The sequence below is a fragment of the Oncorhynchus clarkii genome, chromosome 13 (assembly GCF_045791955.1).
Source record: "Oncorhynchus clarkii lewisi isolate Uvic-CL-2024 chromosome 13, UVic_Ocla_1.0, whole genome shotgun sequence".
NCBI lineage: Eukaryota > Metazoa > Chordata > Actinopteri > Salmoniformes > Salmonidae > Oncorhynchus > Oncorhynchus clarkii.
In genome coordinates, this window is record NC_092159.1 from 20,879,430 (window position 1) to 20,900,612 (window position 21,183).

Here is a 21,183-nt window from a genome sequence, read left to right on the forward strand (position 1 = left end):
GCAACTTTATTGCTTCACCATGCTGTGTAATCGTTAACCAATGAGCGCTTATCCTTCTGCTAAAGCACTGGGTTATACTGAGAAAAAGCCCATGATTTAAGGCAATCTGGTTTTTGTAAGGGGGAGGAGGTGGTAATCTGCCTATCGCCTTTTTTATTTAAAAAAAACGTTAAGGCGAAGTGTCTGTGCTGAGAAAGTTATGGCTTTTTTTTTTTTTTTTCTCTCCTCATAGAATGTAATTGTTAATGATATGCACCGGAAAAAAACATGTTTCCATAAGTTCTTTCGGACTATATTAATAAATTGAAATTTTTCTTGGCTGTTAAAAATTGTGTAGTCTTCGCTGTGGATTTGATTTTTCATGTGGACATTTAGTTATTAATGCACCTCTAGAGACAAAGAAACCACAGCATTGACACAACCCCCAGAGAAAGCTAGTAACTAGATGCGGACGGATAAGGAAGCGACCTTTAGACAACTCACCCACACAATGAAGCCACTAGACTATTGAGACACACCACTGAGGAATCCACTTAACTTTACACTTGAGAAGCACCCCTTGTTATAAGTGAGTTATTTTTTTACTTCTATTTTAGCTAGACGCTCATTGGTGCAATAACAGATTTATACGCAAGACGCAGTCAGGGACTAATACGCTTGACTACACCGCGCGCAACCGTTTGGGTTCCGTGATCAGAAATCTCAGCAAGCAAGTCGCAGCAATGAATTGAGTGCGTGTCGATGCGAAGGGGGGGGATTAGGGGACATCAACGAGTCAATACTATAGCGAATTGGTTAGGTTACTCACATTAGCTAGCTGTCTGACTTTGTTAGCCAACTAATTTTCAAACAATTAACTCAATTATTTGATCAGCTAATTTGGATAATGTTGCTCAACATTTATCTGGCTAGCTAACAGAATGTACTATAGCAAGATACATTTTCCAAATGCAAGTTCTTTTTCGGTTACAGCTCCTGAAGTAAGTTTCATCACCTTCTCACCTACCTCTTCGCTATCGTTCAGGGGACGCGCTGCTGTAACTGGCAAACTGCATTTGAACCCTACTGCTGTCTCTCCAGAGCGCGGCATTCTGTTGTCATGTGAACGATTGGTTGAGCCGCGCATCACTCGTTCGCTTAACAGCTAGTAGTGACCCAAACTTTTCTCATCTGATCTACACGATTCACGTAGGTCACCTATTTTAGATTCAAAACGGCGAATTTCGCCATAAGGTGACTAGTTGCATCCCTGGTATAATGGGATGGCCACGATTCTTGTCTGTTTCCAGCACTGATCCAGCAGAAATATTAAGCCCATCTCCATGATTGGCAATAACAGTTCCCTGTGGACTGGACAGTGAGGAAAGGGCATGGATACATGTAAATGTCAAAATAATACAACACTAATCAAGACAAGTATTACACTTTGTTTATTTAAAAAAAAATGGAATACCATTCCTTTAAAAAAGCAAAAGCTACAACATTCAGCTGCCAGCATTTACATAAAATACAAAACATCCTTGATTAAAACTCCACAACAGCATTTACAGTACAACAAACTAAGTTAGGTGGGCTAAGGTGGATGTTGGTTGTCCAAATTGAAAGTTATGTGAGTAAGTTGTAGTTACAGTTCAGACTCCAGTTTATAAAGAATAGTTAAACACAGTGTTTGTGAGATTGGGCCAACCTCGTTCCTCACATCTCCCCAACAGTTTCAGATACTAGCGGTACCCCTTCAGGCCTCTCATAGTGGTTTTCCTGTCGAGACCTCAGGGGGGGGGTGTCATAGGCGGAAGCATCCTTTTCCTCCAGAAGAAAGGGGGGCCTCGGGTGGTAAGAGGGGGACACTTTTCCATTCCGGTTGGGGGGCCGCACCCCGACCATCTCCTCGTAGATGGAGACCTGGTGGGGCTGCGGTTTGACACGGTCGCCTCGGGTCTTACCCTGACAACAGTGGGCAGAAGCCAATCAGAGAAGACAGCAGGTGAAAACAACTAGTGAAACTAGTATCTTTCCGGTGTGAAATTCTGTGAATAGTAAGAGGATGGATGCTTTGATTCAAAGTGGCATCCTTCCTCAATTTGATGTGTTTGACAAATCACTGGTACATTGTCATACCGGTCAGAAATCAGTGTTATGGTACTGACACATTTGTCACTTGAGGAATACAGTAGCTACCAAATGAGTAAGTATCTAAAAACATTACAATATCATGTCTCCCCAGTCTACAACCATAGAGGTTACAGGTGTGGCTGTAAAAGGTTAGAGTGTGGCTTTATAAACTCAGAGCGAATAATGGTTTGTGATTTCAAGAAAATGTATGAGAATTTTGCAGAATGTGAGGTTGTAATGCTTTTTAAATTATGGCCTGAAAGCAGCAAAAAACTGGAGTGGCTACCATTTCTATAAATAATATTCTGTGTGTCAATCGTTTTGTCCATAGTGAGTAGGTTACAGTCCCACTCACATAATGAGCCACTCCCAGGGCCATAACGAAGATGAGTAGCAGCCCCACAGTAGCAGAAAGGGCATAGAGCAGTGGAGCGTAACCCGCACAGCTACACCTAACATCTGGAGAAACAACAAAATCCAATATGTGGTGTCAGACTTTAAAGCCTTTCACAGAATGTCAGCTCACTACAGGAATTAAAAATACATTGACAACCCTTCAGATACTGTGTATGGTGAACATTAAATTAATTACTAATAGAACATTGTCTGTTTGATAATTGTTACCTGGGTTACTGAATTGGCTACTAGAGTTAATAAACAATACAGCGTCATAGAAACAGTTTCCACAGATTAACTGGACATTTTATGGCATGAATTTACAGTTTAAAAAGGGAGAGTTTGGGATTTTGGCAGATTAACTTGTGGAGACCATTTTATGTCTGTGTGCAGTTTGAATCATTGCGCTAACTCTAGCTAGTATTGTCTCGCGAAACTACCGCCGACTTCCCCTTCATACTAGACGCAGACAAAAATATCCATGAGTTTATCTGACTCTGGGGAAGTAGATAAAGACCCACCTTGCACAGAAACAAAGTATACGTGTCTCCCTAGCCTGGCACTGTTGTCGGGCCTGCCGGGGAGCAGCAGCTCACAGCTGTAAAAGGCGCTCTCTTCCGGCTGCATCTTTAGCAGGGTGAGGTTGTAGGCCAGGCCGCCCAGCCCCGTGCCCAGGTGAAGCCTTTCTTCTGGGGGGAACGAGGCGGAGGAAAAGGGGCGCGTTGAGTGGAACAGCACCTCCACTGGAGCCCGGCCCCACCGCCTCTTCAGGCATACCCCTTCCATGGCCGAGGGGGAACCGTAGGGGGCGAGGCAGGGGAGAACAGCTGACCCCCCGGCGCACGTCTCTATTAGGCCTACATCCATCTTGCTGTCTGGGGCATCTTCTCCACATGGGACACAAACACTATAACTGTCTATGAGGTTGTGGGAGATGAGAGTCTATTGCTATAGCCAGGGCTATTCTAAAGGAGGAAGCAGTGGCAGGATGCATAACATGAACAGTGTGGCTCAGCTATGGCATCTGGAGTAATTAACAAAAAAGGGGGAAACTGACAGGCTACTGTGACTGACACATCATGATGTCAACAACTCCACTCGCAGCAAGAAACATTAATTAAATCAATGGAGGAATCCATAAAGAATACTCACCAGCATCGACAACGTACAGAAATAACTCCATCTTGCTTGGAATCTTTTGATCTAAGCTGAAGGAATCGGGGAAGACAAACTCACAGTAGTAGAGGTCTGTGTCTGTTCCCTTCAGCTGGCTGAGGGTCACGTTGACCCGGTGAGTACTCGGGTCTCCCATGACATGGATGCGCTCTTTGACGTCAGGGTGAAACACAGGGTTTTGCTCAGTATACATGAACAGGACCTCTCTTTTGGGCTGCAGCCACTTTCGTTTCAGGTAGAACCCAATGGGCTTGGAGGCATTGAACTCAGAGATACAGTAGAACTCTATAGAGTCACCCTGCGTTCTCTCCCGGAATTCCATTTCACAGAACACTAGGAGGCAACATATAGGAAAGTAATACAACGTTAGCTCCCCGTTTTTATTTTACTTTTATTTAACTAGACAAGTCCGTTAACACAAATAAGAATTTGTTCAAATTCTTATTTACAAATGATGGCCTCCCCCGGCCAAACCCTAACCCGGGCGACACTGGATCAATTGTGCTCCGCGTTATGGGACTTCCAATCAGGGCCGATTGTGATACAGCCTGGAATGGAACCAGGCTATCTGTAGTGACGCCTCTACCACTGAGATGCAGTACCTTAGACCACTGCGCCACTCGGGAGCCCCGTTAGTGTCATTGGTCGTCTTTTTTAATGGCTTGTTGGTGATCATAAGGGAATCCCATTGTACTGACAGCATAGTTTAGCTCTCCCTAGCCTGGTCAAGAAAGCACCTGCATAATGATCAACGTAATGATTCTGGAACAGTTGCAGGGCTCTGGTTAGACTACACCAAACAAGTGCTGTTTTGATAGGCATTAAAACTACTCCCTAATAAAGTCATCCAAAACATGCAATGGCAGAAAAAAAATTAACACCACAGGTTGATGGCACCTTAATTGGAGAGGACAGGCACATGTTAATGAGTGGAATGGTATCAAATAAATCAAACCTGTGGTTCCCAAGTGTTTGATATCATTCCATCCACGCCAGCCGTTATGAGCCGTCCTCCCTTCAGCAGCCTCCTGTGGCCAACAGTTCCCAATAAACTAAACCCACACCGAAAGTTACAAAAACACAACTTACCCAACACAGTACATGTCATGAGCAGCAGCCAAACACCTGTCAGATGAAAAGTCATGACTTCCCTTGTTCTTATATGATGCTATCACACTGAGCAGCATGCAGTGAGCCTCAGACATAAGTGGAGTAGTAAACTAGAATTATTGAGTGTGGTTCACTGACTGGGGGGGGTCTCAGCCAGATGAGGGGAAATTGGTGACTAGTTACAGGAAGTTCTAATATGCTCCACCTCAAAACGTAACGCTAAAGAGGAAGAGAGGTTTCTAAATGACTATCACTAGTGTCACAGCAAATAGCCACGCCCACCATTACTACAACATAGATCTGCGAAGATGAGATGGTTCTGCAAAATACTGAAGCCAGACAAAATGTGTTGACCTTATACTAAGAGTATAAAAATACTGAGTTCTTAGCCATTGGTAAAGCTGCAAAAATCAGTCAATTTCATCCAAATACTGCTACTAAGAGAATATATTTAGGTATCAACCAAACAACTTCAAAGTAACTAAATGTGTTGAAGGTTTATAAAATGTTTAAAAAGTTACAACATACAAGACTAACTGTTCACTGTAATGTTGTGGGAGATAATGGAAACAGTTATTTTGAGAAAGTCAAGTTCACGACCCAACAAGACCATCTAGTGGTACTCTTACAAAGATGCTTCAGATGTGTCCTGTTCCTGATATAAAATGGGTTTTTAAACAATAGGCTTCAAAAAAAAAGACACTGAAAATTGTACAGTATATACACATGATTTATTATACAGTGAGTGTTGATACAAAGCATTTGGATTCTTATATTAGGATACATGTATGCACATCAGCAAGGGGAGAGCAACTGTGATACTGCCTACATGGCAGTATCACAGTGAAATAACATGTCCATCTGCTTTATGTGAAAGGTATAGTTAATGAACAAACAGGCCAATGTTCCCTTTAAAAGGGATGTATGTTGACCATTTTTTATAAGTGGGGAGAATTCAATTACAATGGTGAAGCTAATCCTAGTAACAGCTTTATGGAGTATTGTGGAGTAACAGTATTAATGACAGCAGCATATCCGAGACAGTTGAGCATTGTTAACGAAAGTTGGAAGACAAGTTCGGACTCTTGTTGAGAACGACATCTAACAGCTCAAATACTATAATTATTCATAATCTATTCATCTGTAAACAATGAATCATCACTTGGGGAAAACTTTTTTTAAAAACCGTAATATTGTTTGGGAGTGTTTTCAAATGAACTTGTCAATCATTATTTTATAACTGCCATCGTCAGCAAGTGCCTTCCAAAAGTATTCACCCCCTTGACTTTTTGTACTTTGTGTTCCAGCCTGAATTTAAAAATGGATTCAATTGAGATTGTCACTTGCTTGTACAATACCGCACAATGTCAAAGTGGATTTATTTTTTACTTTATACTAATTAATTCAATGGAAAGCTGAAACGTCTTGAATCAAAGTATTCAACCCCTTTGTTATGGCAAGCCTAAATAAATTCTGGAGTAAAATTTTTGCTTAAGTCACAATATAAATTGTATAGACTCACCGTGTGCATTAATAGTGCTTAACATGATTTGAATAACTACCTCATTCATGTACCCCACACATACAGATAAAAGGTTCCCGAGCCGAGCAGTGAATTTCAAAACAGATTCACCACAAAGACCAGGGAGGTTTTCAAATGCCTCGCAAAGGGTATCTATTGGCAGGTGGGTCAAATTAAAATCAAAAGCAGACATTGAATATCCCTTTGAGCGTGGTGAAGTTATAATACTTTGGATGGTGTATCAATACACCCAGTCACTACAAAGATAGACATCCTTCCTTACTCAGTTCCCGGAGAGGAAACCGTTCAGGGATTTCACCACGAGGCCAATAAAACATTTGAGTTTAATGGTTGTGATAGAAAACTGATGATTGATCAACATTGTTACTCCATAATACTAACCTAAATGACAGCGTGAACAGGAAGCCTGTAAAGCATTTTTTATTTTTATGTGACAAAGAAATCAACTTTATGTCCTGAATATAAAGCATTATGTTTGGGGCAAATCCAACAACACGTCAATGACTACCCCTCGTCATATTTTCAAGCATGGTGGTGGTGGTGGCTGCATCATGTTATGGGTATGCTAGTCGTCGGCAAGGACTAGGCAGTTTAGGATAAAAAAAGAAACAGAATAGAGCTAAGCACATGAAAACACCTAAAGGAAAACCTGGTTCAGCCTGCTTTCCAAAACACTGGGAGACAAATTTACCTTTCAGCAAGACAATAACCTAAAACACAGGTCAAATATACACAGGAGTTGCTTACCAAGAAGACATTGAAAGTTCCTGAATGGCCTAGTTAAGAGTTGACTTACAAATCGGTTTGAAAATCTATGGCAAGACTTGAAAATGGCTGTCTAGCAATGATCAACAACCAAATTGACAGAGCTTGAAGAATTAAAGATAGCACAAATATAATACAATCCAGGTGTGCAAAGCTCAGACTTACCCAGAAAGACTCAGTTGTAATGGCTTCCAAAGGTGATTCTAACATATTGACTCAAGGGTTGAATACTTATGAGATATGCATTTCATTTTCAAACGTGATTTCACTTTGTCATTATGGGGTATTGTGGGTAGATCTGTGAGAATCTATTTAATCCATTTTGAATTCAGGCTGTAACAAGGGGTATGAATACTTTCAAAGCTGATGTGAAATCCTACTTACCAAATGAGTGGGATAAAAATGTGTCCAGATTCCACCGAACAGCCCCCTTCACCACCAGACAGAAAGAGGCAACAATGGCACACCACAGCATTCAACATTCATTACATTTGTATGCAACCAAATGGTGTAACAAATCTTGAGTAAGTACTTTAGAATAACTCTACAATATATCCAAATCTTGGAAAACACCCAAAATGCATGATTTCAGATTCAATAACTAGTTACTACTAAAAACGGTACATCCGGTGCAAGATACAGCCACACTATGGTAAGGGAATGGGTACTTACAGATATAACTGACCTGTTTCGCAAGAAATCTGTGTTTTAGGCTGAAAAGCAGATAAGGACATTACCATCAAAATAGACATGGGCTTAAAAGAAAGTATAAAAGTAATGTTTTTTCGATTTTAATATGCAATGCAGTGTTTCCCCTAGTATTTTTTTCCAACAGCGATGGCAAAGTTAGCGTGTGGGGGTAGTGGGCATGGCAAATGGCACATTTTAGAGGCCCTCCTCTCAGCCACAGAGAAACTGTAGCTGTTCTAAAGCAAGTTTACTGCAATTCTACACATTTTGGCATGAATATTTTACAGTTTTAAAGCTAATTTCCTGCAATTCTACACATTTTGCCATGGCTTATGCATTGTTCTTAATTTATGTAAACGACTCAAACAAAATCAAAGGGGGACCTAATGACATGACATTTTGGAATTTTAGATACTCCGACTGTCTAGTTATTTTAGCTATTTTTAGTTCAAAAACAAATTGCTCCATTATTGTTTCTATATTCCTGGTTTTAGTCATTTAAATATATTTTTTTTGCAGTGGTGGCCACGGTTTAGCAGCGGCGTTGTGCTGCTGCTAAATGCATATAGGGGAAACACTGATGCACCATAGTGAACGAACACCAAATAAGGACCTCTGACTTGAAAAGCTAGACAACCGGAGGACATGAGTAGGTGGTTTAGGAAAAATACACCTGACATCAAGTAAACTGTATATTTATCATCAACTACTCACACACACAAACACAGCATAGAGCACTTGCATGCAAATGTTAGTGAACCTAAGGTGAGGAAGATAAACTAATTCAGGGTGCAGGTATTAAATGACTGGATTACTATTAAAGAAGGTCTAGGCTATAAACTTATCTGCATCAATACAATTTGTATATTAAAACATGTTTTAAAAAATACCAGAGACCTAGAAAGTTGACATCCTATTATTTGAGCAATATTTCATAAATACAACATTTATGTACAAACCTTCATGATGAAGGTACTAACCTTCATGGTACAAACCTTCATGAAGCCTCATCCCCATCCACGGGTCAGGAAGAAAACAGTGTTGGATTTTAAGTGAGTTTTATTACAACATAGATTGTTTAAAACAGTACAGAGAATAAATCCACACAAGTTACCCTTTTGATCATGGAATAAACCTGAAATAAGAATGAAGCTAGAGACTGATAGATAATAATCCATAGATCTGGTGGTAAACTCCTAAACAGTTGGAATCATCATCATCATAAAGGAGGACCCTCACCAACCATATGGTTGGGGACAGGGCGTCCAACAACACACAAAGTGTGCTGTGAGGGCCTCGTCACCGACTTACTCTACACAACAGAAAATCATATATTTACAGGAAACTTGCCTTTTTGTAAGGGGGGGGGGGGGGGTACGATCATGTTACTCCAGCAGCGAGCAGTCAAAATAATATGAACCATATTTAACACACTTCACTTCTACAAACCTGAGTGAAACATGAGAAGAAAAACACCATACATGTATCAAATCTGCACAACGACAAAGTTGTCATTATCAACAAGTTGTTTTGTGTGTTTTGTTGTTTCTATGTTTTTTCCCCCATTAAAGATGTCATGTTAAATGTCCGTGTGCTGCGTATATATTTTTTTTCCATCAATACTTTTCTTCACCATCACTGGTTGGTCTTACTGCTCATTGGCTTGGGCTAGTTTTAAAAAGCACAAGGTGAGAAAAGGTTTAACCACCAAACCTAGTGAGGGGCCAGGTCGTTGCGACTTCTTCAGTATCGTCCAGCAGGAGACATGACGGGGGGCCTCATGCCCATGGGAGGCCCTCCTTGGTATCCCATCGGAGGGCCCTGCCCATACGGAGGCATCCCGCCCTGCATGTAGCCAGGCATGCCCTGGGGGGGACCACCATACTGACCTGGAGGGAGAAGGAAGTATATTGAAACGTCACAGTCACAATGCAAGCAAATGCAAAAACCCCATGTTTTGACTTATATGATACTTGGGTCTTTCGTGCCATTAAAGGCTACAAGTTTCTGGTCTAGTGATGCCATAATGTCTCCTACCGTGCATGGGGTGCCTCATGCCAGGCTGCTGGGGGGGCATGCCCTGCTGTGGGGGCATCATGCCGCCCACGGCCGCCACAGGAGGGGCAGACATGTGGACCTGCCCCTGCCTGGGCACGTTACGCTGGTACCGGGGCAACTGAGCCCGTCGCTCCTCCTGTTACCGGGCAGACAAACACAGAGAGGATTCTTAGACAGGACGCAACACTAGCCTATCCCTTTCAGTGCAACGGTAATGACAAATCACACAACTAACTCAATTATATTAGATTTAACTAATTTGCTTTAAACTAATATTACAAGTATCAAAACAGAAATGTACTTTATCTCATTCATTACTTACTGTTTAAGGGCAAAACGCAAAGCAGGAGCAACTTACCAGTGAGATATCCTCATCAGGGTGGATCAACTTACTGGTTGCACTCATGGTGGTGAGGGTGGCTGGCTTACTGGTCACTGTGGCGGGGGGCTTGGCCACAGTGTTACTAGGGGGGTTGGAGGAGGAGGCAGAGGACTGGGTGTAGGCGGGGAATGTTGCTTTGGGAGGGTCAGAGGAGGTGGAGGGCGCGTTGTGGGGCACAGCTCCAGAGGCACTCTGCTGGGCCTGGGAGACAGGAAGGAAGAGGCACCGTCAGATGGGTGAGCGACTCCTCATAATCACACACAGATTACAATGCTCTCCTCTCATAGGAATCAGTTATTTAGACATTTGACCTATTGAGTCCTTAGAAGTGCGTTCTAAACAGAATTTGTCCCATGATTTTTGATCACAACAAGATTGGTTGATTCCTCAGATTTTTATAAGCAGAGTGCACTGTAAATCTAACGCTGAACCGATTAGCACTTTAAATGACTGGAAAATATCAGGATTCCACAGGTGGTTATATTCATATAAAATTGCAGTTTGAAAAAGTGATTGAAACATAAGTTCAGCTGAAACACGCAAGAAAAACTTGCCATATCACATATTGCTGATGAGCATTGCATTGTGCGAAATACCATCTTAGGAAATCATGCTAACAAGTCAGGGGAAGGGAAAAATGACTAAAATGCAAGCTGTGCCTAAACAAAACACATTTAAATCACCAATCCAGTGCTAAGAATACTAAGGCAGGCCACACACAGGCATGCAGCAAGTCCTCCTAAGGGAAAGCCGACCGGCAGCTCATCCTTTTGGTGGAGCGATTCATAAAAATGCATAAGGAATGACAAAAAGCCTGCTGAATATGTTAACTTATGTGTATGTCAGAACACAGACATTTTGTAGCATTCCCAACCAAATCAAGCGGATATGCTGCATGCCACAAGCGTCTATGGGACATGGGAGTGAAAGAGTCCTGCCTACTTGTGGAGTGTTAGAGAACAGAGGCTTAGAGGCAGCAGACTGAGAGTCTGCAGTGCTACTGGGAGAGGCTGTGATGGTGTTTGGAACATGAGAGCCCATCTGCAGCATAAAGAAGAGAGGCAGAGTGTGAACAACACTAGCAGAACCTAGAGTGAATACCAGCAGCTCTAGAGAGGAAATTGAGAAGAGGGCAGTTTGATAATGAGCTATAGTTGACTATTGTTCCTTACTATGGATGCATTACCGATACAACTTTGCTATTGCTGCTCCCTATTAGGCTTGGACAGTATACCATATACCGGGGTATTTGGAAATAACCACAGGATGGTTTTTCAATATCATTGAAATGATTTATTTGGAGATTGTATAAATGTGAATATTTGTTGCTTACATTCCAAGTAAATACCTACAGTCAACTTGTGCAATATATTAAGAGACAATGATTGAGTATTTCATTTCACCTGTCAGAATTGTTTATTATGAAGCTTACCGCTAGTACCCAGTCACATGGTGTTTGTTTGCAAGCACACAATAACGAGATCAGAGCCTTGTGAGTCACTAATTGTTGTGCAGCACACGCCAGGTTACAGTATGGAATTCACAACTAAATGTTCACCAGCTAGACCAGCCAGTTTTATAACTTAAGTAAACGTTTAAGTAAAATGTGCTAAATGCTCTGTAGCTGTACATTTGGTTTGCTAATTTAGTAGCTAGTTAGCTATCTAACTAAGTAGTTAGCTTCTTACAAAATTAATTATACTGCCGGTAACAGCAGAAAACCCCCTCCTGGATCAAGAGCCTTGCCGTCTAATAATTGTGTTGTGCATGCAGCAAACTGTAGCATATCAAAGTTACTTTTATAACTTTGTGAACTGAGATGTCTCTCCTGAAAACAGTTTAGGTCAGAGGCTGTCTAAATGTTCACGATGTGCTTTTTAGCATTCTATGGGATTTTACATGTACTTGTTAGCATTGCTAACCTTTGAATTACAAAAGCTCAGCTGGGGTTTGAAAATAGTGCCCCTTGTGTTCAGTGCCAGTATTACCAAATATACCGATATGGCACAAGGTCGGTATGACAATCTGGATACCGCCCAAGCCTACTCACCATCATTAATGATGATGATACTCTGATAGTATGCATGTGCCTGAGATGAGCGCACCAGTACAACCATCTTAATACAGAGGAAATCCTCTTGGCAAATTATTCAATAGACACCATTTAAAATGAAGAAGGTAAACCAATGAGACAGGTATGACAAGCTACAGCTCCATCCCACCTTCGCATCTAGGCAAGGTGACCCACCTGTACTGCGCTGGGGAACAGGGGCTTGCTGACAGCAGCAGGGGCTGCTGCGGCGGGCCTGGGCATCCCTGCCGGGGTGGGGGCCTGGGCCATGTGGGGAATACCAGGACGGTGACCCATGTGAGGTGGCATTCCTATAGACAAGACATCAGGTCTCAATATCAAATCACAGTTCTTTCTCAAGGAGTTAGGGGAGCAGATGGGTTTCTAGGTCATGATAGAATGGAGTGAACATGATTTTGTGCTACTAGAGCCAGGACGATAAACCGAAAATGATCGACATCGACCACTTATCGTGGGCATTTTGCTGATATCGTTCATTACAATAAATAACCTATAGGGCCCTACTAGAGAAATGTGATGTTTCAGCAAACTTATTTTGTTTCATATAGGTGATTGATAACCGAACAGTCGATAGCGACAACATTCAAAGTAGTATTTTTTACGGGTAATATTAAAACAACGGTGGTGCACATTCATGTTTCAAGCTTATCATTAAATAGATTTGTCCATGTCGCCCAGCTCTATGCACCATTCTATTCTTGTGAAATTGTCAACTCGCTCACTCACAAGCCTCATATAGGAGAATAGTCCTAGATCAGAGGGGAGAGGGCCGTGGTGCTGTATTCCCTGTCAATGCAAGACCACCTCACTGAGTACAGAGTGACTGGAGTAAGGGACGGGAAGAGGAGTACCTCCTAGGACAGTGCTTACCTGGCGGCATACCGGGCATCCCTTGCATCATTGGAGGCATCATCCCTCCCATCCCGTGCATCATGCTGTATGGAGATCAAACCAACAGGTGTGAGTTACAATCTGAATGATCAAATCTAACTGTCTGAAGCTTTAATAATAAGTCAGATTCTGCAACGATGGACCAGTTCGGGGCGACATTTAACTCCTGCAAAGAGTGAGCAAACGCATTGAGAGAGGAAAATGTCACCCACTGAGTAGTACGAGTTAGTACTCACCCTGGTGGCATTCCGTGCATACCAGGGGGCATCCCATGCATCATGGGCGGGACACCGTGACCTGGCATCATAGGGGGCATTCCTGCATTGGGGAGAAAAGGGAAAGAACTAGATTTTAAACACACCAGGTATAGCTTATCATCCATTATATGGTGATGAAGGGAATGTATTTTTTTCCCAGTTTGTGGTTTGTTCAGAATGGGCACGATTCATTCACAATTCAGAGCAGTTGAACATTTTTGCCAATCATCATTACTTGATGCAAATGTCTTACTGGCAGAACAGAGCAATCGTATGGCCATTCAGCCCATGTTCTACCTGAGTAAGCTCCTGGTGGCATGCCCGGAGCCCTGGCCCCAGGGGGGATGCTGGGCTGGGCCATGGGAGGGACGTAGCTAGCCTGGGGCTGGGCAACAGGCATCTGCTGCTGAACGAACGAAGGGCCTGGAGCATCATCATCGTCGTCATCCTCGTCAGAGTCGTCCTGATTCTGCTTCTTCTTCTGGCTCTCTGAACATAAGGGGGTATTTTAGCCACACAATATTTGTTTAACATGATTTGTCCTGGCTGTAGATTTCTATGCCCCCCCCCCCCCCATTTACAAATTCAGGAAATGTTAACACTAACTAACCCTGCTTTTGTTCCAATGTCCGTCTCCTCTCCTGCATATCCTTCTCTGGAATTCCTTCCATGCCATAGATTTCCAATTCTATGTCTACCCTTCCAGGTATAGCGTTGGGGACCCCGTCGATGGTCTCTTTGTGAACCTGAAACACACACGACTCACACCATCAATGATTCATATCACAAATCAAAGGTATGACGACAACAGATGAATGAATAACCAACATGTTGTTAATGTGAATACCAACCTGCATACAGTGAATTGCCAGCCCTGGACCAGTGTACAACTTCTTGTGACATATATGGCACTTAAAATGTTTGGCCTTTTGATGTTGGATGAGGATCTTTTCATCATCGAAATCTCGATTACAATACCTTCAAGTTGTGAACTAAGGAAATGTCAGTGTATAAACCAACGTCAGCAAGCTAGCTAGTTGGTTTCAGTTAATTCAATCGATGGTGCCTGCTCCCTGCTATTAACGTTACTCCTTTATTTGAACGTAAGGTATAGTTACTCTTTGAGCACAACTTCTGACCACCATCTATGACAGACAAAGTATGCCGAGTAAGCGTCAAACTGGGTAGTTGTAGATAGCTACATAATGAATACAATAAGTTACTTTGCTAACTAATAAACCCGCTAGCTAGTTAACGAACATACCTAGATTTCCGGTATAAATGTTCGTCAATATACACCATTTAGGTTAACTTTGTTGAGATAAAACTAAAAGAGAATGTTGTAAACTTAAATTGCCACAACAATATTACAAACATACGACAAAGTATCAAAAGTCCGAACGGGTCTTGTGAGGCCTACAGTATCTTAGTAGCTACCTTGCTAAGCACTCGAGCCCTCACTTTCCTTTCATGATTTGCGTTTGGTCTATTCCCCAAACCAAAGGATACCAGCACCATGGCTTCATCTGCTTCTTCTTCTTTCGCCCCATCTTTCAGAGAGTACTTGGAAAGCTAACGTAGAATAACAAACACTGAAATTCGTTCTTATTATGTCATAAACATTAGCGACATGCTGTGTGACAACGCCGAAAATGGCGCTTCTTCAAGTGGAGGAAGTGGATTATGATTTGCACCCACAATGCTGTGCTGATGGAACACGTGCACTAAACAAAAGTGATTTAAATACGTCTTTCCAGCATTTTGACGAAGTTGTATATTTTGGGGGATTTGATCCGATATAATCGGAATTTAATAATCACACCACATTTTCATATTATTTTATGTTTTTCTGCTCATTTCGCGTCATTTCAATGTATTCTGTGCTGGTGTAATAACTGTAATGTCCACATGTGCGCGACATTGCACCATACTATTGTGTGGTGATGAAGGCGTCAATGCTGAAATAAATTCAAATGTAGATCTATGTAGTCATTGACTGAGACCTGCTGACTGATATCGTGACTTGAATAAATACGAACATATTGTGTTGAGGGCCTATCCCTCCTTATAATAGAACAACAACAACAACAACAATTAAGCAATAAGACATGGGGGGTGTGGTATATGGCCAATATACCAGCGCTAAGGACTTTTCTTACAGCCGATTAGGCGTGGTATGTTGGCCATATAGCACAACCCCCCGATGTGCCTTATTGCTATTATAAACTGGTTACTAACGTAATCAGAGAAGTAAAAATACATGTTTTGTCATACCCGTGGTATACAGTCTGATATACCACGGCTATCAGACAATCAGCATTCAGGCTCGAATCACCCAGTTTATCATACTGAACAGCACCAACTTGCAATGCATGCCATGCATTATGATATGGATTTTCAATTTCATTTGATTAAATAAAATGTTCTATAAAAATGTATTAGATCAGTACATAGACTCAATAGGGCCTATATTGTGAGTCCCCCAGCTCAGTGCCTTGCATATAAGCCAGACTAATTTGAATAACTGAAAATAACTATACCCAAAGCTGTGCTCAGCAGTCTGAGCAGAAAGGAAACAATAAATCTACTTCAGACAATGTCCATCTTCACCCTCCCTCCCTTCTCTTTCCCTCTCTCCCCCCCCCCCCCCCCCCCCCCTCCCTCCCTTTCTCTCTTTCTCTCCCCTCCCTCCCATTCTCTCTCCTAGGTAAATTATTAATTTGGAAAATGGGATATTTATGCAAGTGAGTAAACACAACAGAAGCCAATTTCAGGGCTCCTAATGAATGTTAAATTGTATAAATTGGGAGCTGCTGTTGATTCCCATAGGCAGTGACTAGACTGAAGAGAGACCACAGTGGCAGGCCTCCCTTCTCTGAATGAATTAGGGCCGACTCTTGTACTCAAGCATTTATTTTATTTGTATATATTTTATTTTACTTCTTTTTTTTTTTTTATATACAATAAACAAAAACACACATTAACGAAAACAATAGACAACTTAACTTTCTACGTACATTTCCACACATATGAATGTTCCCACCATATCCACACCCAATGTTGTTTCTAATGCTTGTAAGACTTCAAATTGTTTTATGTTGTTTCTGTCTGTAGCCAGATGTTAAAATATATATTTAAATAATAAGGCATGTAATTTCGTTCATTATGTTCCAACACTCAATATCAGTCATTTTTAAGTCTTGGTTCTGCAAGGTTTTGTACATCTGGCCTGTCCAATGGCGACCCGTCATTTTCAGCTAATGTTATTTTATTAATTTTTTATTTATTTTTTTGAATTTTACCCCTTTTTCTCCCCAATTACTATCTTGTCTCATCGCTACAACTCCCGTACGGGCTCGGGAGAGACGAAGGTTGAAAGTCATGCATCCTCCGATACACAACCAACCAAGCCGCTGCTTCTTTAACACAGCGCACATCCAACCCGGAAGCCAGCCGCACCAATGCGCCGGAGGAAACACCGTGCACCTGGCCACCTTGGCTGCGCCCAGCCCGCCACAGGAGTCGCTGGTGCGCGATGAGACAAGGACACCCCTACCGACCAAGCCCTCCCTAACCCGGGCGACGCTAGGCCAATTGTGCGTCGCCCCACGGACCTCCCGGTCGCGGCCGGTTACGACAGAGCCTGGGCGCGAACCCAGGACTCTGATGGCACAGCTGGCGCTGCAGTACAGCGCCCTTAACCACCCGAGAGGCCACAGCTAATGTTATTTTTGCATTAATACGTGTCACATGTTAGTTTGCAAACAATGTCAATAAAATAAGATAAAATAATTGAGTTAATAAAGCCACATACAAACTTTGTTTTGCTTTCTTGAGTAAGGCAGCTCCAAAATGCAGGTGTTTCAGCCTAACTTTCTGTGGTGGTGGGGCAGCCAGCGGAAAAAACAGAGCGTAAGAGTTTGTAATGTTCTCTAGTTGCGCAGTGATTAGCTCAGTGTTCTGTCACTCATGGGGAGCTCGAAAACTCAAGCCCCTTGGGGTGCTTCCATAGAGTTACATTAGAAGTGCCCATCCAAGAAGACTCAAGGTCTTTGGCCACAGATAAAATGACCTCAAATCCCGTTATATCTACAGTAGCTTTGATTGGACTGATCATGTCAACATCATACTTTCATAATCTTAGCTAGCAGTCATCAACATGAATCAAGATGACAATCTACTGGTAAATCCTTTTTAATCCTTGTCATATGAAGATAAATAATGAAGAGAAATTATAGATAAAACGTATCGGTACACATCGGCCATCGGACCTAAACATTACACAACAAATTGGAAATCGCAAATTCAGCAATGAGTGGTTTGGAAGGAATCAATGGCTAACTGCAAGCATTGCAAAGCAATCACTAGCCTGCTATTCAGTGGTGGCTGTGTTGTCCCAAATCTGGGTTTAAGGATTTTTTTTCCAAGTTTAAAATTATAAACATTCAACATTGGCTATGCTGTCAATCCAGCATAATTTCTGTCGCGCTCAAAACAACTGTTAACTCGTAATTGGGAAATCTCACCAGTGAGTTCAAGTCAACTGGGAAAACAGGAAAAAACGAGCTCCGACTGGGAATATACTTTTTTGAACGGTCATCCAACTCGGAATTGTAAATCGGGAACTCTGGCCTTTTTCTAGAGCTACGACCTGAAGATCACTGACGTCATCATCATTCAACCTTGTTTTTTTCAGAGTTCCCAGTTGTATTGAAAGCACCATAAATCCAGAGAATGCCAAGCTTTGATGACTAACTTTGATGACAAAATCTGCCCACAAAGGACCTCCGCCCCACCTTTCTGTTAAGTGAGCACAGCACAACAAGGTGAGTGCAAAAAATGTCTTGTATGCTGCTGCATAAATTATGTAATATTCCAGGGAGATATGTATACTGTAGCTAAGAAAGTAATACTAAGTGTATGTTGTGTAATAAGCTGTTAGTAGCCCATGTGCCGCACCCTAATAATTTGGTCTATTTTTCCCTCAATTAATTTCACCTAACGTTACTGTTTTGACTTGGTGTACAGGGAGAACATTGTAAGAACGGCCACAAGCCGTTGAATAATTTTGCACGCCCAATTTTTCAGTTTTTGATTTGTTAAAAAAGTTTGAAATATCCAATAAATGTTGTTCCACTTCATGATTGTGTCCCACTTGTTGTTGATTCTTCACAAAAAAATCATTTTTATCTCTTTATGTTTGAAGCCTGAAATGTGGCAAAAGGTCGCAAAGTTCAAGGGGGCCGAATACTTTCGCAAGGCACTGTAGTTATATTGACTACGTCCGTCCTAGCTCGCTCATTAATGTCTTAATCGACATTACGGATTGCCTCTTATCCGCTTGTCGTCCCCTTATGCCATAGTTTCTACATCTCAATTGTCAGTAGAAACCACATTTGTTTAAGCAAGTCAGCCCTATCCGCTATGTTTTTTTTAAAGACAGTAAATGAGGCTGAATTAACGGTTTGGATGCCAGACAAGGCTCCGCTGATAGCCAGGTGTAGCAGTGGTAAAGTGTTGGGACTGCTGTTGGGACTTTGCTTTTGGGACAGTTTTACAGTGCATTCGGAAAGTATTCAGACCCTTTGACTTTTTCCACGTTTTGTTACGTTACAGCCTTACTCTAAAATTAATCAAATTATTTTTTTCCCTCATCAATCTACACACAATTCCCCATAACGACAAAGTGAAAAACGTTTTTTTATAAATTGTTGCAAATGTATTAAAAAATATAAACTGAAATTCCTTATTTACATAAGTATTCAGACTCTTTGCTATGAGACTCAAAATTGAGCTTAGGTCAATCATGTTTCCATTGATCATCCTTGAGATGTTTCTATAACTTGATTGGAGTCCACCTGTGGTAAATTCAATTGATTGGACATGATTTGGAGAAGCACAAACCTGTCTAAGGTCCCACAGTTGACAGTGCATGTCAGAGCAAAAGCCATAAGGTCGAAGGAATTGTCCACAGAGCTCTGAGACAGGATTGTGTCGAGGCACAGATCTGGGGAAGGGTACCAAAACAATTCTGCAGAATTGGATGTCCCCAAGAACACAGTGGCCTCCACCATTCTTAAATGGAAGAAGTTTGGAACCACCAAGACTCTTCCTAGAGCTGGCCACCTGGCCAAGCTTAGCAATCGGGGGAGAAGGGCCTTGGTCAGGAAGGTGATAAAGAACCCAATGGTCACTCTGACAGAGCTCCAGAGTTCCTCTGTAGAGATGGGAGAATCTTCCAGAAGGACAACCATCTCTGCAGCACTCCACCAATCAGGCCTTTATGGTAGAGTGGCCAGACAGAAGCCACTCCTCAGTAAATGACACATGACAGCCCGCTTGGAGTTTGCGAAAAGGCACCTAAAGACTCTCAGACCATGAGAAACAAGATTCTCTGGTGTGATGAAACCAAGATTGAACTCTTTGTCCTGAATACCAAGCGTGACGTCTGGAAGAAACCTGGCACCATCCCTAGGGTGAAGCATGGTGGTGGCAGCATCATGCTGTGGGGATGTTTTTCAGTGGCAGGGGCTGGGAGATTAGTCAGGTTCACCTTCCAACAAGACAACGACCCTAAGCAACCAGCCAAGACAACGCAGGAGTGGCTTTGGGACAAGTCTCTGAATGTCCTTGAGTGGCCTAGCCAGAGACCGGACTTGAACTCGATCGAACATCTCTGGAGAGACCTGAAAATAGCTGTGCAGTGATGCTCCCCATCCAACTTGACAGAGCTTGAGAGGATCTGCAGAGAAGAATAGGAGAAACTCCCCAAATACAGGTGCGCCAAGCTTGTAGCTTCAAATTCAAGAAGACTCAAGGCTGTAATCGCTGCCAAAAGTGCTTCAACAAAGTACTGAGTAAAGGGTCTGAATACTTATGTAAATGTGATTTTCAGTTTTTTACTACATTTGTAAAAATGTCTAAAAACCTGTTTTTGCTTTGTCATTACGGGGTATTGTGTGTATATTGGCAACGGGAAAAAACAATTTAATTCGTTTTAGAATAAGGCTGTAACATAACAAAATGTGGAAAAAGTCAAGCGGTTTGAATACTTCCCGAATGCACTGTATGTAGGCCCTAACAGTTTGTGGGCACCATTTGTCACCTTTATAGTGCAATTAATGTATTGGTTAGGGTTGTGTTGTGTAGAGGCTTTGCTGGCATGCATCTCCCCCCCCCCCCCAATTTTTGTTTTTTGCCCCACCAAGATTGACATTCTAAAATTGCTACTGGACCTATCTATCATATGAGTATCTGTTTCTGACTCAAGTAGAATTCCCTCAATGTTGCTCTGATGTCCAAAAGCTCTTAGGTCAATATTTTGTTGCATATATTTGAAAATGTCTACATTGTTCTGTCCAAAATGACTTTCTAATTCTGCCATTAAAAAGTTGCATTTTCTATTAGCATGTCATTTAAGATTTCTATGTCTTCAGTTTTCCATGTGAGCCAATTTATCGGTCAATTCTGAAAAGCTGTCCACGGATTGTTCCATAAGGGTGTGTTTTCAGGAAGTGGTAGTGGTTCTTGTAGAATGCGTTTCATTTTCTTCCATGTTGTTATAGTGTTCTTAACTGTGAAGTTGTTCATGTTCTTAGCGTCATCCTTTGAAAACAGACATGTGAAAAGATTCTGGGGATAAACGTTTAGTGCATTTAACAATATGTCGCAGGTAAAAGCCTCGGGTGGTTGAGTTGATACAATTCCAAAT

At 41.9% G+C, this 21,183-nt stretch overlaps 2 protein-coding genes across 4 annotated transcripts; both read right to left on the reverse strand.

Moving 5' to 3' along the window:
* Positions 1-1,412: 1,412 nt before the first annotated feature.
* LOC139423823 (uncharacterized) lies at positions 1,413-4,921 on the reverse strand. Of its 2 annotated transcripts, none has more exons than XM_071175460.1 (5): positions 4,774-4,921; positions 3,661-4,017; positions 3,030-3,392; positions 2,468-2,571; positions 1,413-1,944 (listed from the first exon to the last, which is right to left on the reverse strand). In XM_071175460.1, exons 1-5 carry the CDS (start codon positions 4,826-4,828, stop codon positions 1,696-1,698), a joined length of 1,128 nt encoding a protein of 375 aa, XP_071031561.1. In that variant the 5' UTR covers positions 4,829-4,921; the 3' UTR covers positions 1,413-1,695. The 2 variants fall into 2 exon arrangements, with proteins under 2 accessions (XP_071031561.1, XP_071031560.1); XM_071175459.1 differs by having other exon boundaries at positions 1,415-1,944; positions 3,030-3,395.
* A 3,912-nt stretch (positions 4,922-8,833) lies between these two features.
* LOC139424559 (BUB3-interacting and GLEBS motif-containing protein ZNF207-like) lies at positions 8,834-15,157 on the reverse strand. 2 transcript variants are annotated; one of them, XM_071176530.1, is made up of 11 exons: positions 14,982-15,145; positions 14,324-14,450; positions 14,083-14,218; positions 13,770-13,961; positions 13,452-13,533; positions 13,195-13,259; positions 12,481-12,614; positions 11,175-11,273; positions 10,209-10,433; positions 9,830-9,986; positions 8,834-9,681 (listed from the first exon to the last, which is right to left on the reverse strand). In XM_071176530.1, the coding sequence occupies exons 1-11, from the start codon at positions 15,020-15,022 to the stop codon at positions 9,536-9,538; spliced, it is 1,404 nt and encodes a 467-aa protein (XP_071032631.1). In that variant the 5' UTR covers positions 15,023-15,145; the 3' UTR covers positions 8,834-9,535. The 2 variants fall into 2 exon arrangements, with proteins under 2 accessions (XP_071032631.1, XP_071032632.1); XM_071176531.1 differs by lacking the exon at positions 11,175-11,273 and having other exon boundaries at positions 14,982-15,157.
* Between the last annotated feature and the right edge of the window lie 6,026 nt (positions 15,158-21,183).

Bases quoted from the DNA above. Each gene is read 5' to 3' on its own strand.
- LOC139424559 (XM_071176530.1), bottom strand. From the start codon at position 15,022: ATGGGGCGAAAGAAGAAGAAGCAGATGAAGCCATGGTGCTG. The intron at 13,962-14,082 runs GTTAGTTAGTGT...CCTTATGTTCAG, and splicing joins GACATTGGAACAAAAGCAGG to AGAGCCAGAAGAAGAAGCAG. The intron at 9,682-9,829 runs GTAGGAGACATT...TTCTCCCTCCAG, and splicing joins CATGAGGCACCCCATGCACG to GTCAGTATGGTGGTCCCCCC.
- LOC139423823 (XM_071175459.1), bottom strand. From the start codon at position 4,828: ATGACTTTTCATCTGACAGGTGTTTGGCTGCTGCTCATGACATGTACT. The intron at 2,572-3,029 runs GTGGGTCTTTAT...TTGTTTCTCCAG, and splicing joins ATACTTTGTTTCTGTGCAAG to ATGTTAGGTGTAGCTGTGCG. The intron at 1,945-2,467 runs GTGAGTGGGACT...CACTGTTGTCAG, and splicing joins CCCTGGGAGTGGCTCATTAT to GGTAAGACCCGAGGCGACCG.